We start from the raw sequence: 12124 nt of genomic DNA on the forward strand, positions 1-12124 counted from the left end.
AGTAGAGAGTGAGTAGTAGAGAGTAGTAGAGAGTGAGTAGTGGAGACTGAGTAGCAGAGAGAGAGTAGTAGAGAATGAGTAGTAGAGAATGAGTAGTAGAGTGAGTAGTAGAGAGTAGTAGAGAGAGAGTAGCAGAGAGTGAGTAGTAGAGAGTAGTAGAGAGTGAGTAGTAGAGAGTAGCAGAGAGTAGTAGAGAGAGAGTAGTAGAGAGTGAGTAGTAGAGAGTAGTAGAGAGTGAGTAGTAGAGAGTGAATAGTAGAGAGAGAGTAGTAGAGAGTGAGGAGTAGAGAGTAGTAGAGAGTGAGTAGTAGAGAGCAGTACAGAGTGAGTAGTAGAGAGTGATTAGTAGAGAGTAGTGGAGTAGTAGAGAGTGAGTAGTAGAGAGTAGTAGAGAGTGAGTAGTAGGGAGTAGTAGAGAGTGAGTAGTAGAGTGAGTAGTAGAGAGCAAGTAGTAAAGAGTGTGTAGTAGAGAGAGAGTAGTAGAGAGTAGTAGACAGTGAGTAGTAGAGAGTGAGTAGTAGAGAGAGTAGTAGAGAGTAGTAGAGTAGTAGAGAGTGAGTAGCAGAGAGAGTAGTCGAGAGTAGTAGAGTAGTAGAGTGAGTAGTAGAGAGTAGTAGAGAGCGAGTAGTAGAGATTGAGTAGTGGAGAGTTAGGAGTAGAGTAGTAGAGAGTGAGTAGTAGAGAGAGAGTAGTAGAGAGTAGTAGAGTGAGGAGTAGAGAGTGAGTAGTAGAGAGAGAGTAGTAGAGAGTAGTAGAGAGTGAGTAGTAGAGTAGTAGAGAGTGAGTGGTAGAGAGTAGTAGAGAGTAGTAGAGTGAGTAGTAGAGAATAGTAGAGAGTGAGTAGTAGAGAGAGTAGTAGAGAGTGAGTAGTTTAGAGTGAGTAGTTGAGAGTGAGTAGTAGAGAGTGAGTAGTAGAGAGTAGTAGAGAGTGAGTAGTAGAGAGTGAGTAGTAGAGAGTAGTAGAGAGTGAGTAGTAGAGAGTGAGTAGTAGAGCGAGAGTAGTAGAGAGTGAGTAGTTGAGAGTAGTAGAGAGTGAGTAGTAGAGTAGTACAGAGTGAGTAGTAGAGAGTGATTAGTAGAGAGTAGTGGAGTAGTAGAGAGTGAGTAGTAGAGAGTAGTAGAGAGTGAGTAGTAGAGTGAGTAGTAGAGTGAGTAGTAGAGAGCAAGTAGTAGAGAGTGTGTAGTAGAGAGAGAGTAGTAGAGAGTAGTAGAGAGTGAGTAGTAGAGAGTGAGTAGTAGAGAGAGTAGTAGAGAGTAGTAGAGTAGTAGAGAGTGAGTAGTAGAGAGTGAGTAGTAGAGAGTAGTAGAGAGTGAGTAGCAGAGAGAGTAGTAGAGAGTAGTAGAGAGTGAGTAGTAGAGTGAGTAGTAGAGACTAGTAGAGAGCGAGTAGTAGAGAGTGAGTAGTGGAGAGTGAGTAGTAGAGAGTGAGTAGGAGATAGTGAGTAGTAGAGAGAGAGTAGTAGAGTGAGTAGTACAGAGTGAGTAGTAGAGAGAGAGTAGTAGAGAGTAGTAGAGAGTGAATAGTAGAGAGTGATTGGTAGAGAGTAGTAGAGAGCAGTAGAGTGAGGTAGAGAGTAGTAGAGAGTAGTGTAGTGAGTAGTAGAGAGTAGTAGAGAGTGAGTAGTAGAGAGAGTAGTAGAGAGTGAGTAGTTGAAAGTGAGTAGTAGAGAGTGAGTAGTAGAGAGTGAGTAGTAGCGAGTAGTAGAGTGAGTAGTAGAGAGAGAGTAGTAGAGAGAGAGTAGTAGAGAGTAGTAGAGAGTGAGTAGTTGAGTAGTAGAGAGTGATTGGTAGAGAGTAGTAGAGAGCAGTAGAGTGAGTAGTAGAGAGTAGTAGAGAGTGAGAAGTAGAGAGTGAGTAGTAGAGAGTAGTAGTAGAGAGAGAGAGTAGTAGAGAGTGAGTAGTAGAAAGTAGTAGCGAGTGAGTAGTAGAGAGTGAGTAGTTTAATTTAAAAGGAACACAATGAGGAGATTCATTTTGCCATAGAAATTATAATTAGTGCGGAAAAAAAGAAAATTAGGGCACATTTTGAGTGACTTCTCAAATCCTCTTCTATTTCATTAAAAAATCTGACATGCAGACTGAAACATGCACATTCAATACCAGCAGCAGACTTCCCTGGTGAGCAGTAGCTTTACTACAGTGATCTAATAAGCAACTAGAGTACTAACATTCCGGATTTATGGCAAATGTGTGACACATCTGAATGCCTTCTTGATGGAATGAAAGTAAAACCTCTAAGAGCCAGAAGCCAAGCATAGGAGAGTTCACAATAGTACAGCGCCGAGACGCCTGCAGGCATTTGTTCGCGCTTTAAGAAATGCTAAAAATAAAATAAATAAAATAAAAAACCTGAAAGTATTTCCTACTGAGGAGACTGTTGTAAATGAGGAAATTAGGAAACTTCAAAACAAATAAGTCTCCCAAGATGGCCACCAGAGACAAAAGAGCCCAAATGTAGCACAAATATCACCGAGATGTAGACCAAGTACAGCCCAATGACAGAATGCCCCAGAGTGTTTTAAAGAACAACTAGAGCGCTAACAGTCTTACTTATGACAAAAGTATGGCACACCTGATGCCATCTTGATTGGAATAAAGTGGTAACACTTAAAACATTTAATTTGCAAAGGAACAAAATGAGGGGGTTCATTTTGCCATAGAAATTATGATTAGTGCTGCAGAAAGAAAGATTAGGGCACATTTTGACTTCTCAAATCATCTTCCATTTCATTAAAAAATACTGACATGCAGACTGAAACGTGCACTTTGAATACCAGCAGCAGACTTCCCTGGTGAGCAGTAGTTTACTACAGTGATCTAATGAGCAACTAGAGTGCTACCATTCAGAATTTATGGAAAATGTGTGACACATCTGAATGCCTTCTTGATGGAATGAAAGTAAAAAATCAGAAAGTATTTCCTACTGAGGAGACTGTTGTAAATGAGGAAATTAGGAAACTTCAAAACAAATAAGTCTCCCAAGATGGGCACCAGAGACAAAAGAGCCCAAATGTAGCACAAATATCACCGAGATGTAGACCAAGTACAGCCCAATGACAGAATGCCCCAGAGTGTTTTAAAGAACAACTAGAGCGCTAACAGTCTTACTTATGACAAAAGTATGGCACACCTGATGCCATCTTGATTGGAATAAAGTGGTAACACTTCAAAATTTAATTTGCAAAGGAACAAAATGAGGGGGTTCATTTTGCCATAGAAATTATGATTAGTGCTGCAGAAAGAAAGATTAGGGCACATTTTGACTTCTCAACGCCTCTTCCATTTCATTAAAAAATACTGACATGCAGACTGAAACATGCACTTTGAATACCAGCAGCAGACTTCCCTGGTGAGCAGTAGCTTTACTACAGTGATCTAATGAGCAACTAGAGTGCTACCATTCAGAATTTATGGAAAATGTGTGACACATCTGAATGCCTTCTTGATGGAATCGAAGTAAACAAGCATTAAAAATGCAATAGGTCTCGCCCTCGTTTCAGTTAAAGCAATTCTGTTTGTAATTAGGTGGCTTTTTAGCTTTGCTTGTATTAGAGTTTTTCAAACTTGCATGTACATACCATGCATATGTATGCATATATGTATATATATATGTTTGCATGCATTTATATTTATATAGATATGCAGATTATATTTATATGTTTATATATGTATATATATATACACATACATATATATATATAAATGCAGATACATATATATGTATATATATATGTGCATATGTACGCCTGTACAGAGAGGTAGAGAGGTAGAGGTGTATAGGTAGAGGTGTATAGGTAGAGAGGTAGAGGTAGAGAGGTAGAGAGTAGTAGAGAGAGAGGTAGAGAGTAGAGAGCGAGTAATAGAGAGTAGAGAGTGAGTAGTAGAGAGTAGTAGAGAGTAGTAGAGAAAGTATCAGAGAGTGAGTAGTAGAGAGTAGTAGAGTGAGTAGTAGAGAGTGAGTAGTAGAGAGTGAGTATTAGAGAGTGAGTAGTAGAGAGTAGTAGAGAGTGAGTAGTAGTGAGTAGTAGAGAGTAGTAGAGAGTGAGTAGTAGAGAGTAGTAGAGAGTGAGTAGTAGAGAGTGAGTAGTAGAAAGTAGTAGAGAGTGAGTAGCAGAGAGAGAGAGTATTAGAGAATAGTAGAGAGTGAGTAGCAGAGTGAGTAGTAGAGAGTGAGTAGTAGAGAGAGAGAAGTAGAGAGTAGTAGAGAGTGAGTAGTAGAGAGTGAGTAGTGGAGTAGTAGAGAGTGAGTAGTAGAGAGTAGTAGAGAGTGAGTAGTAGAGTGAGTACTAGAGAGTAGTAGAGAGCGAGTAGCAGAGAGCAAGTAGTAGAGAGTGTGTAGTAGAGAGTGAGTAGTAGAGAGTAGTAGAGAGTGAGTAGTAGAGAGAGAGTAGTAGAGAGTGAGAAGTGGAGAGAGTAGTAGAATAGTAGAGAGTGAGTAGTAGAGTGAGTAGTAGAGAGTAGTTGAAAGCGAGTAGTAGAGAATGAGTAGTGGAGAGTGAGCAGTAGAGAGTAGTAGAGAGTGAGTAGTAGAGACTGAGTAGTACAGAGTGAGTAGTAGAGAGTAGTAGAGAGTGAGTAGTAGAGAGTAGTAGAGTGAGTAGTAGAGAGTGAGTAGTAGAGAGAGAGTAGTAGAGAGAGAGTAGTAGAGAGTGAGTAGTAGAGTAGTAGAGAGAGAGTGGTAGAGAGTAGGAGTGAGTAGTAGACAATAGTAGAGAGTGAGTAGTATAGCGAGTAGTAGAGAGTAGTAGAGTAGTAGAGAGTTATAAGTAGAGAGTGAGTAGCAGAGAGAGTGGTAGAGAGTAGTAGAGAGCGAGTAGTAGAGAGTGAGTAGTGGAGAGTGAGTAGTAGAGAGCGAGTAGTAGAGAGTGAGTAGTAGAGAGTGAATTGTAGAGAGTGAGTAGTAGAGAGTAGTAGAGTGAAGAGTAGTAGAGTGAGTAGTAGAGAGTGAGTAGTAGAGAGTAGTAGAGAGAGTAGTAGAGAGTGAGTAGTAGAGAGTGAATAGTAGAGAGTAGTAGTAGAGAGTAGTAGAGAGAGAGAGTAGTAGAGAGTGTAGTAGAGAGTAGTAGAGAGTGAGTAGTAGAGAGTGAATAGTAGAGAGAGAGTAGTGGAGAGTGAGTAGTAGAGAGTAATAGAGAGTGAGTAGTAGAGAGCAGTACAGAGTGAGTAGTAGAGAGTGATTAGCAGAGAGTAGCGGAGTAGTAGAGAGTGAGTAGTAGAGAGTAGTAGAGAGTGAGTAGTAGGGAGTAGTAGAGAGTGAGTAGTAGAGTGAGTAGTAGAGTTTGTAGCAGAGAGCAAGTAGTAGAGAGTGTGTAGTAGAGAGAGAGTAGTAGACAGTGAGTAGTAGAGAGTGAGTAGTAGAGAGTAGTAGAGTAGAAGAGAGTGAGTAATAGAGAGTAGTAGAGAGTGAGTAACAGAGAGAGTAGTAGAGAGTAGTAGAGTAGTAGAGAGTGAGTAGTAGAGTGAGTAGTAGAGAGCGAGTAGTAGAGAGTGAGTAGTGGAGAGTGAGGAGTAGAGTAGTAGAGAGTGAGTAGTAGAGAGTGAGTAGTAGAGAGTGAGTAGTAGAGAGTGAGTAGTAGAGAGTGAGTAGTAGAGAGAGAGTAGTAGAGTAGTAGAGTGAGTAGTAGAGAGTGAGTAGTAGAGAGAGAGTAGTAGAGAGTAGTAGAGAGTGAGTAGTAGCGCAGTAGAGAGTGAGTGGTAGAGAGTAGTAGAGAGTAGTAGAGTGAGTAGTAGAGAATAGTAGAGAGTGGGTAGTAGAGAGAGTAGTAGAGAGTGAGTAGTTGAGAGTGAGTAGTAGAGAGTGAGTAGTAGAGAGTGAGTAGTAGAGAGTAGTAGAGTAGTAGAGAGTGAGTAGTAGAGAGTGAGTAGTAGAGAGTGAGTAGTAGAGAGAGAGTAGTAGAGAGTAGTAGAGAGTGAGTAGTTGAGAGTAGTACAGAGTGAGTAGTAGAGCGTGATTAGTAGAGAGTAGTGGAGTAGTAGAGAGTGAATAGTAGAGAATAGTAGAGAGTGAATAGTAGAGTGAGTAGTAGAGTGAGTTGTAGAGAGCAAGTAGTAGAGAGTGTGTAGTAGAGAGAGAGTAATAGAGAGTGAGTAGTAGAGAGTGAGTAGTAGAGTAGTAGAGAGTGAGTGGTAGAGAGTAGGAGTGAGTAGTAGACAATAGTAGAGAGTGAGTAGTAGAGCGAGTAGTAGAGAGTAGTAGAGTAGTAGAGAGTGAGTAGTAGAGAGTGAGTAGTAAAGAAAGAGTAGTAGAGAGTGAGTGGTAGAGAGCAACAGAGAGTAGTAGAGTGAGTAGTAGAGAGTAGTAGAGAGTGAGTAGCAGAGAGTGAATAGTAGAGAGTAGTAGTAGAGAGTAGTAGTAGAGAGTAGTAGAGAGTGTAGTAGAGAGTGAGTAGTAGAGAGTAGTAGCGAGTGAGTAGTAGAGAGTAGTAGAGAGTGAGTAGTAGAGTGGTAGAGAGTGAGTGGTACAGAGTACTATAAAGTAGTAGAGTGAGTAGTAGAGAGTGAGTAGTAGAGAGTGAATAGTAGAGAGTAGTAGAGAGTGAGTAGTAGAGAGAGTAGAAGTAGACAGTGAGTAGTAGAGAGTAGTAGACCATGAGTAGTAGAGAGTGAGTAGTAGAGAGTAGTAGCGAGTGAGTAGTAGAGAGTGAGTAGTAGAGTAGTAGAGAGTGAGTAGGAGAGTAGTAGAGTAGTAGAGAGTGAGTAGTAGAGAGTAGTAGAGAGTGATTAGTAGAGAGTGAGTAGTAGAGAGAGAGTAGTAGAGAGTAGTAGAGAGTCAGTAGTAGAGTAGTAAAGAGTAGTCAGTCAGTGTCAGTCAGTGTCAGTCAGTCAGTTTCAGTCAGTCAGTGTCAGTCAATCAGTGTCAGTCAGTGTCAGTCAATGTCAGTCAGTCAGTGTCAGTCAGTCAGTCAGTGTCAGTCAGTGTCAGTCAATCAGTGTCAGTCAGTGTCAATCAGTGTCAGTCAGTCAGTCAGTGTCAGTCAGTCAGTGTCAGTCAGTGTCAGTCAATCTGTGTCAGTCAGTGTCAGTCAGTGTCAGTCAGTCAGTGTCAGTCAGTCAGTGTCAGCTAGAGCAGCTCTGCTGACCTGGCTCTCTGGCTCTAAAGCAGCTCTGCTGACCTGGTTCTCTCTCTCTTCAGCAGGTCTGCTGACCTGGTTCTCTGGCTCTAGAGCAGCTCTGCTGACCTAGTTCTTATGCTACAGAGCAGCTCTGCTGATCTAGTTCTCTGGCTCTACAACAGCTCTGCTGACCTGGTTCTCTGGCTCTAAAGCAGCTCAGCTGACCCAGTTCTATGGCTCTGAAGCAGTTCTGCTGACATGGTTCTCTGGCTCTAGAGCAGCTCTGCTGACCTGGTTCTGTCTCTCTAAAGCAGCTCTACTGACCTGGTTTCTCTGGCTCTGCAGCAGCTCTGCAGACCTGGTTCTCTGGCTCTAGAGCAGCTCTGTTGACCTGGTTCTTAGGCTCTAGAGCAGCTCAACTGACCTGGTTCTCTGGCTCTAAAGCAGCTGTGATGACCTGGTTCTATGGCTCTAAAGCAGCTCTGCTGATTTGGTTCTCTGGCTCTAGAGTAGCTCTGCTGACCTGGTTCTCTGGCTCTAAAGCAGCTCTGCTAACCTTGTTCTCTGGCTCTAAAGCAGCTCTGCTGGCCTGGTTCTCTGGCTCTAAAGCAGCTCTGCTGACCTGGTTCTCTCCCTCTAAAGCAGCTCTGCTGACCTGGTTTCTCTGGCTCTACAGCAGCTGTGCTGATCTGGTTCTTAGGCTCTAGAACAGCTCTGCTGACCTGGTTCTTAGGCTCTAGAACAGCTCTGCTGACCTGGTTCTCTGGCTCTACAGCAGCTCTGCTGACCTGGTTTTCTGCACTCACGATGCACGCACCCGACTTCGCGAAAATATATTAAAAATAATATAAGTTTATTATAAGTACAAATATATTATTTTGATGAATATCTTACATAATCTCTTGCCTTAATATGTATATTAAAGACACATACATATCATTTTGGAACATAATTTTTTTTTGCGGGAGTCGCGCACCCAGCCCTCCCCAGCACGTATATGATGTCACGCGGGACCTGCAACCGCGCAAACATCTCGTACAGTAATGAGCATGTGTCGCGAATGTGCGGGAGCAGGAGTCGCAGACTGGTCGCATACCAATCGCGCATATCACGTGATATTAAATGTATATGATGTAACTGAAAAACACACAGCCGTCGCACACCATACGCGGATCCTTCATGACTTTCCTAAAATGGCGGGTAGAATGCGCGCACCCACCGTGATGTATACACTTTGAGTGCGTGACTCCGAAAAAAAATTGGAATTGTTTTTTAAAGAAAATAATATAAATATATTAAAATAAAAAATGTAAACAAGAAAATTTATCAATATTTCAGTTTTAATTAAAAAAAATATTTTTTTGCAATTTTCAGAAAAATATATAATGTTATTTAATGAATAAAATATTTATAAATAAACAGTTAAAAAACTGTAGGAAATCAGTACAAAAAAATAGATATAACTACTATCACACTTAAAAGTTAGCATTTAAAAAACCTTTGAAATTCACTGAAAAAAAAACATAGGTTTCAGAGACGTTATAGTTAGAAATTAGCATTTAAAAAACCTTAGAAATTCACAAAAAAAACATAGGTTTCAGGGGTGTTATAGTTAGCTGCCCATTTCACTCATACAAAACCATAGAAATTCCTCCGTTATAGTTAGTTCTGCTAACTATAACTCACGCGCCCGCAATGCTGATGACATCTCAAATGACATCACTGATGACATCACTGATGATATATGAAAGATAAAAACACCTGTACATCCTATTCAGTTGTGAGATGATACTGCATGACAACCATTCTATGACACCCCAACTGGTCTTTGCTGAAATAACCGAACTCTAGATATTAGGGCAAACCCACAACTGTGTTTCGCCAAAATTGCAGGTGATTAATCCAGTCACCTGGGAAAAATACTGCCTGCTCAAGATCCCACCAGATGTGCAAAACGCGTGGGCACACTAGGCCCAGTCTCCCTCCAACACAGATCAGCATGGTTCCCAGGGGGTTTAAGCAAGAAGGGTTGAAGGAAAATGGTGACAGAAAAAGAAATTTAAAAAATGTTTTTGCAGTTGGTTAAAAGTAAGCTCTGGTAAGGGCCGACTGAAGGCTGCCACCGGGCAATAGGTTGCAGAGATTTCAGAGTATGGCTTACATTGGGATTCACTCCCTATTTAGGGTAAGCACACCCTAGATGCCAACATTTACTGAAAGAGTACTGCAGTTACTTATATTTGCACCACTTACTCTAGCTGTGGCAGCCTAGGGGTACTTGGCAAGTAGAAACTCTATACTCAGTGCATTAGGAAGTCCCCCCTCACGGAAAAGGCAGATCTTCCAGCTCAAAGGCACCCGTGGTGAGAAGTCTAGAGGGCCATCACACCTCTTCAAATGGCTTTTTATTGTTAATAGTAGACACTTGTTAGGTCTGTGTGAGATGTTTCTGGGCTACACACCTACCTCCAGTGCAGATCATGCTGGGTTCAAACCAGCAGTTGGAGTCGGTGCCAGGAGTGAAGCTGTAAGGGAAGTGGATGTCATCTGTGTATGTGAGCATTCCCCTGGCAAGGTCGATGAAATGGGTGGGTCGGAGATAGCGATCCCGGCCATCGGTGTCCAGCAGTATATAGTCGGTCAGCGGGTCACCATCCTCGTCAGATGTCACATTGTGGCTGAAGCCCTCAACCAGCATGTTGGGGGCATGTTCAGCAATGCTGGTACCCATTACCCATTTGCCCAGCACCCGGGCACCCTCCACAGCCTTGGCTAGGAAGTAGATTGATGTATAGATGGTACCGAAGAGGGGAGAGACCTGGGGAAAAACAACATTCAATTACCAAATCCAGTATTTGCTCTAGGACTATCTGTAATTTACAAGGAAGCCAAACACGGTGGACACTCATTGCTGTCCACATACAGTATATACTCTTTTCCGTAGAGCACACACTCTAGATAAGTGGGGAAGCAGGGATTAGAATGCAGGTCTACTGATTTCACATTTGACAACTCAACCAGTACGCCAAGTTTCTTCCACAAAAAACAGATTTTCCCCTGTAGTCTACATCACTACTTATCATTTACTGGCAGAAACTCCTCGACTGGAACTTATTTGTAACAAAAAAGAACTTATTCAGTATGTAATATTTGCTGTAATAAATCCACCTCTCCTCCATTTGCCCACATCATTTCTACTTAGCATACTTTTTCCACTATATTCCACTTACTCCCTCAAATCACATTTCCTCCACTTGACTACAAAGTCGCTACGCCACTCTTCCTCTCTTGGACGACACCTTCTCCACTAAAACAGATGTACTTCATCTCCAGACACCCTCTCCAATCATCACACCTCCCCTCCGAAACTACACAGCTCCTTGATAATACCATCTATGTTTCACTAGACTAGCATTTCCCAAACTAACCCATGTCCCACCCACTAGAACACATTTTATTGCATCAACAAATTGGAAGTGACTCTACTGTGTCTGCAGTACAATGCATGATTTGTAGATCATCACATCACTGTGTGCTCTACCAAACATTTTCAGTACATATGTGCCATTTGCAACCTTGATCTCTCAACATTAAATTTTCCGAAGTAACAATCCGTACAAATCAGATCACTCCTGTAGTCCTTCAGATCTATATTGCAGCCAATAACAGAAACTCACCACATATGACCTCAGGAGAGTACTGTGACTTCTCAAGTCCACTCATTGTGTGGAAATCATCTGAGACTGCTTTCCCACCTAAACTACTTCAAGGGTTTAAGCAGCACACCCCAAAAAGGTATTTAGAAACTATCCAGCCCAATTAGCCAGACGTCACCAGACCATGTAAAATCACTCCACTATCTCTTCATAAAGCAGAGAATCAAATCCAAAATCCTGGATGACATCGACAAAACATATGAGGACACAAGGCTGATATACCTCCAGAAAGTCCCTCTTTTTACAATACATTCTATTGGCGTGTCTTGGAACTAGCAACCCCAACTCAGGCTAACATGCCAAGATTTTAAAAAGGAGTACAAGGAAGTAAAATATTGGAGGTGATGGGCCTGATCTGAGAGCAGCAATCATCTAAACAATGTCCAAAAAAGAACTGAGCTCACAGACACTTAGAGCTAATAAAATTACTCTAAACAAGCAGACCACAACTTCCTTCTAAGGTGACACATATACTGAGTAATCACTCATGGTGAGCTCATTACTGCAAAATGACGGCTGCCATGCAATTAGCCAAATGAATGAATGTTCACCACTAGAAAACCCCCTCCTAAGCCGCCACAATTTCAAACTCACAAACAGTAGGATTTATTTAATTTTTAAGTGGCTGGATGCCCAGCAACCTCAGCTGTCCTTCAGTTTTGCCCACGGCTGCCACCCCAAACACTTCACACATTTCTACTGAATAGATTAGGATACAGTTGGGGAAGTTATTTCTTCCCGGGTGTTCTCCAGAAAAATAACATCAGCAACTTTACCCTGGATCTTTGATGCTGGCTTGCTATCAACAAACAGATGCTATGCCTTAGACACCCTAGCCTGCCAGAGCTATAATCTAGCGAGCTGGAGGGGCAGTAGATATAGTCACCATCTCTATTGGTTCTCAACATTCCCGCAGCCAGGACACCACTCACTATGCCACTGCAACCAATCTACACCTGACGATGAGGCCCCAACCAGGGTGACACTGGTCTTAAATTGCTTGTGTTCCGGTCCATAGAGGACCTGCAATGTGGTGTTCAGGGACACTGTTCTTAATGAAGAAGTGTTGAAACTGATTTGCATATGGCTTGGCCTAAACTGAGGTGGCATGGTGTGCAAAATAACGATGTTCTCGGATGTGTCCATGAGTAATAACCAGTGGCTGAGATTAATTCAAGCATTCCATTCATCACTTTTCTGTATACTTCAGGATGCCATGAGACTGCAGACTAAGAAGTGCAAAAACAAAACCACGATAGCAGACCTTTTCCATCTATGCACCCAGGATCTGGAACAACATCCCTGTATCCATCAGGACCATCCCAACACTGCTCCAATTTAGGAAACATTTGAAGG

The 12124-nt window shown here is 42.0% G+C and overlaps 1 protein-coding gene across 5 annotated transcripts in view; it reads right to left on the minus strand.

The window, feature by feature from the left end:
- LOC146782652 (retinal guanylyl cyclase 2-like) overlaps positions 1–12124 on the minus strand; it is a 465010-nt gene that overhangs the window by 414709 nt on the left and 38177 nt on the right. For all 5 annotated transcript variants that reach the window (XM_085637790.1, XM_085637788.1, XM_085637789.1 and 2 more), the window contains exon 4: positions 9519–9870. In XM_085637790.1, the coding sequence (XP_085493916.1) occupies positions 9519–9870 (352 nt within the window). The remainder of the gene's footprint in view (positions 1–9518; positions 9871–12124) is intronic.

The sequence above is a fragment of the Triturus cristatus genome, chromosome 12 (assembly GCF_964204655.1).
Source record: "Triturus cristatus chromosome 12, aTriCri1.1, whole genome shotgun sequence".
Lineage (NCBI taxonomy): Eukaryota > Metazoa > Chordata > Amphibia > Caudata > Salamandridae > Triturus > Triturus cristatus.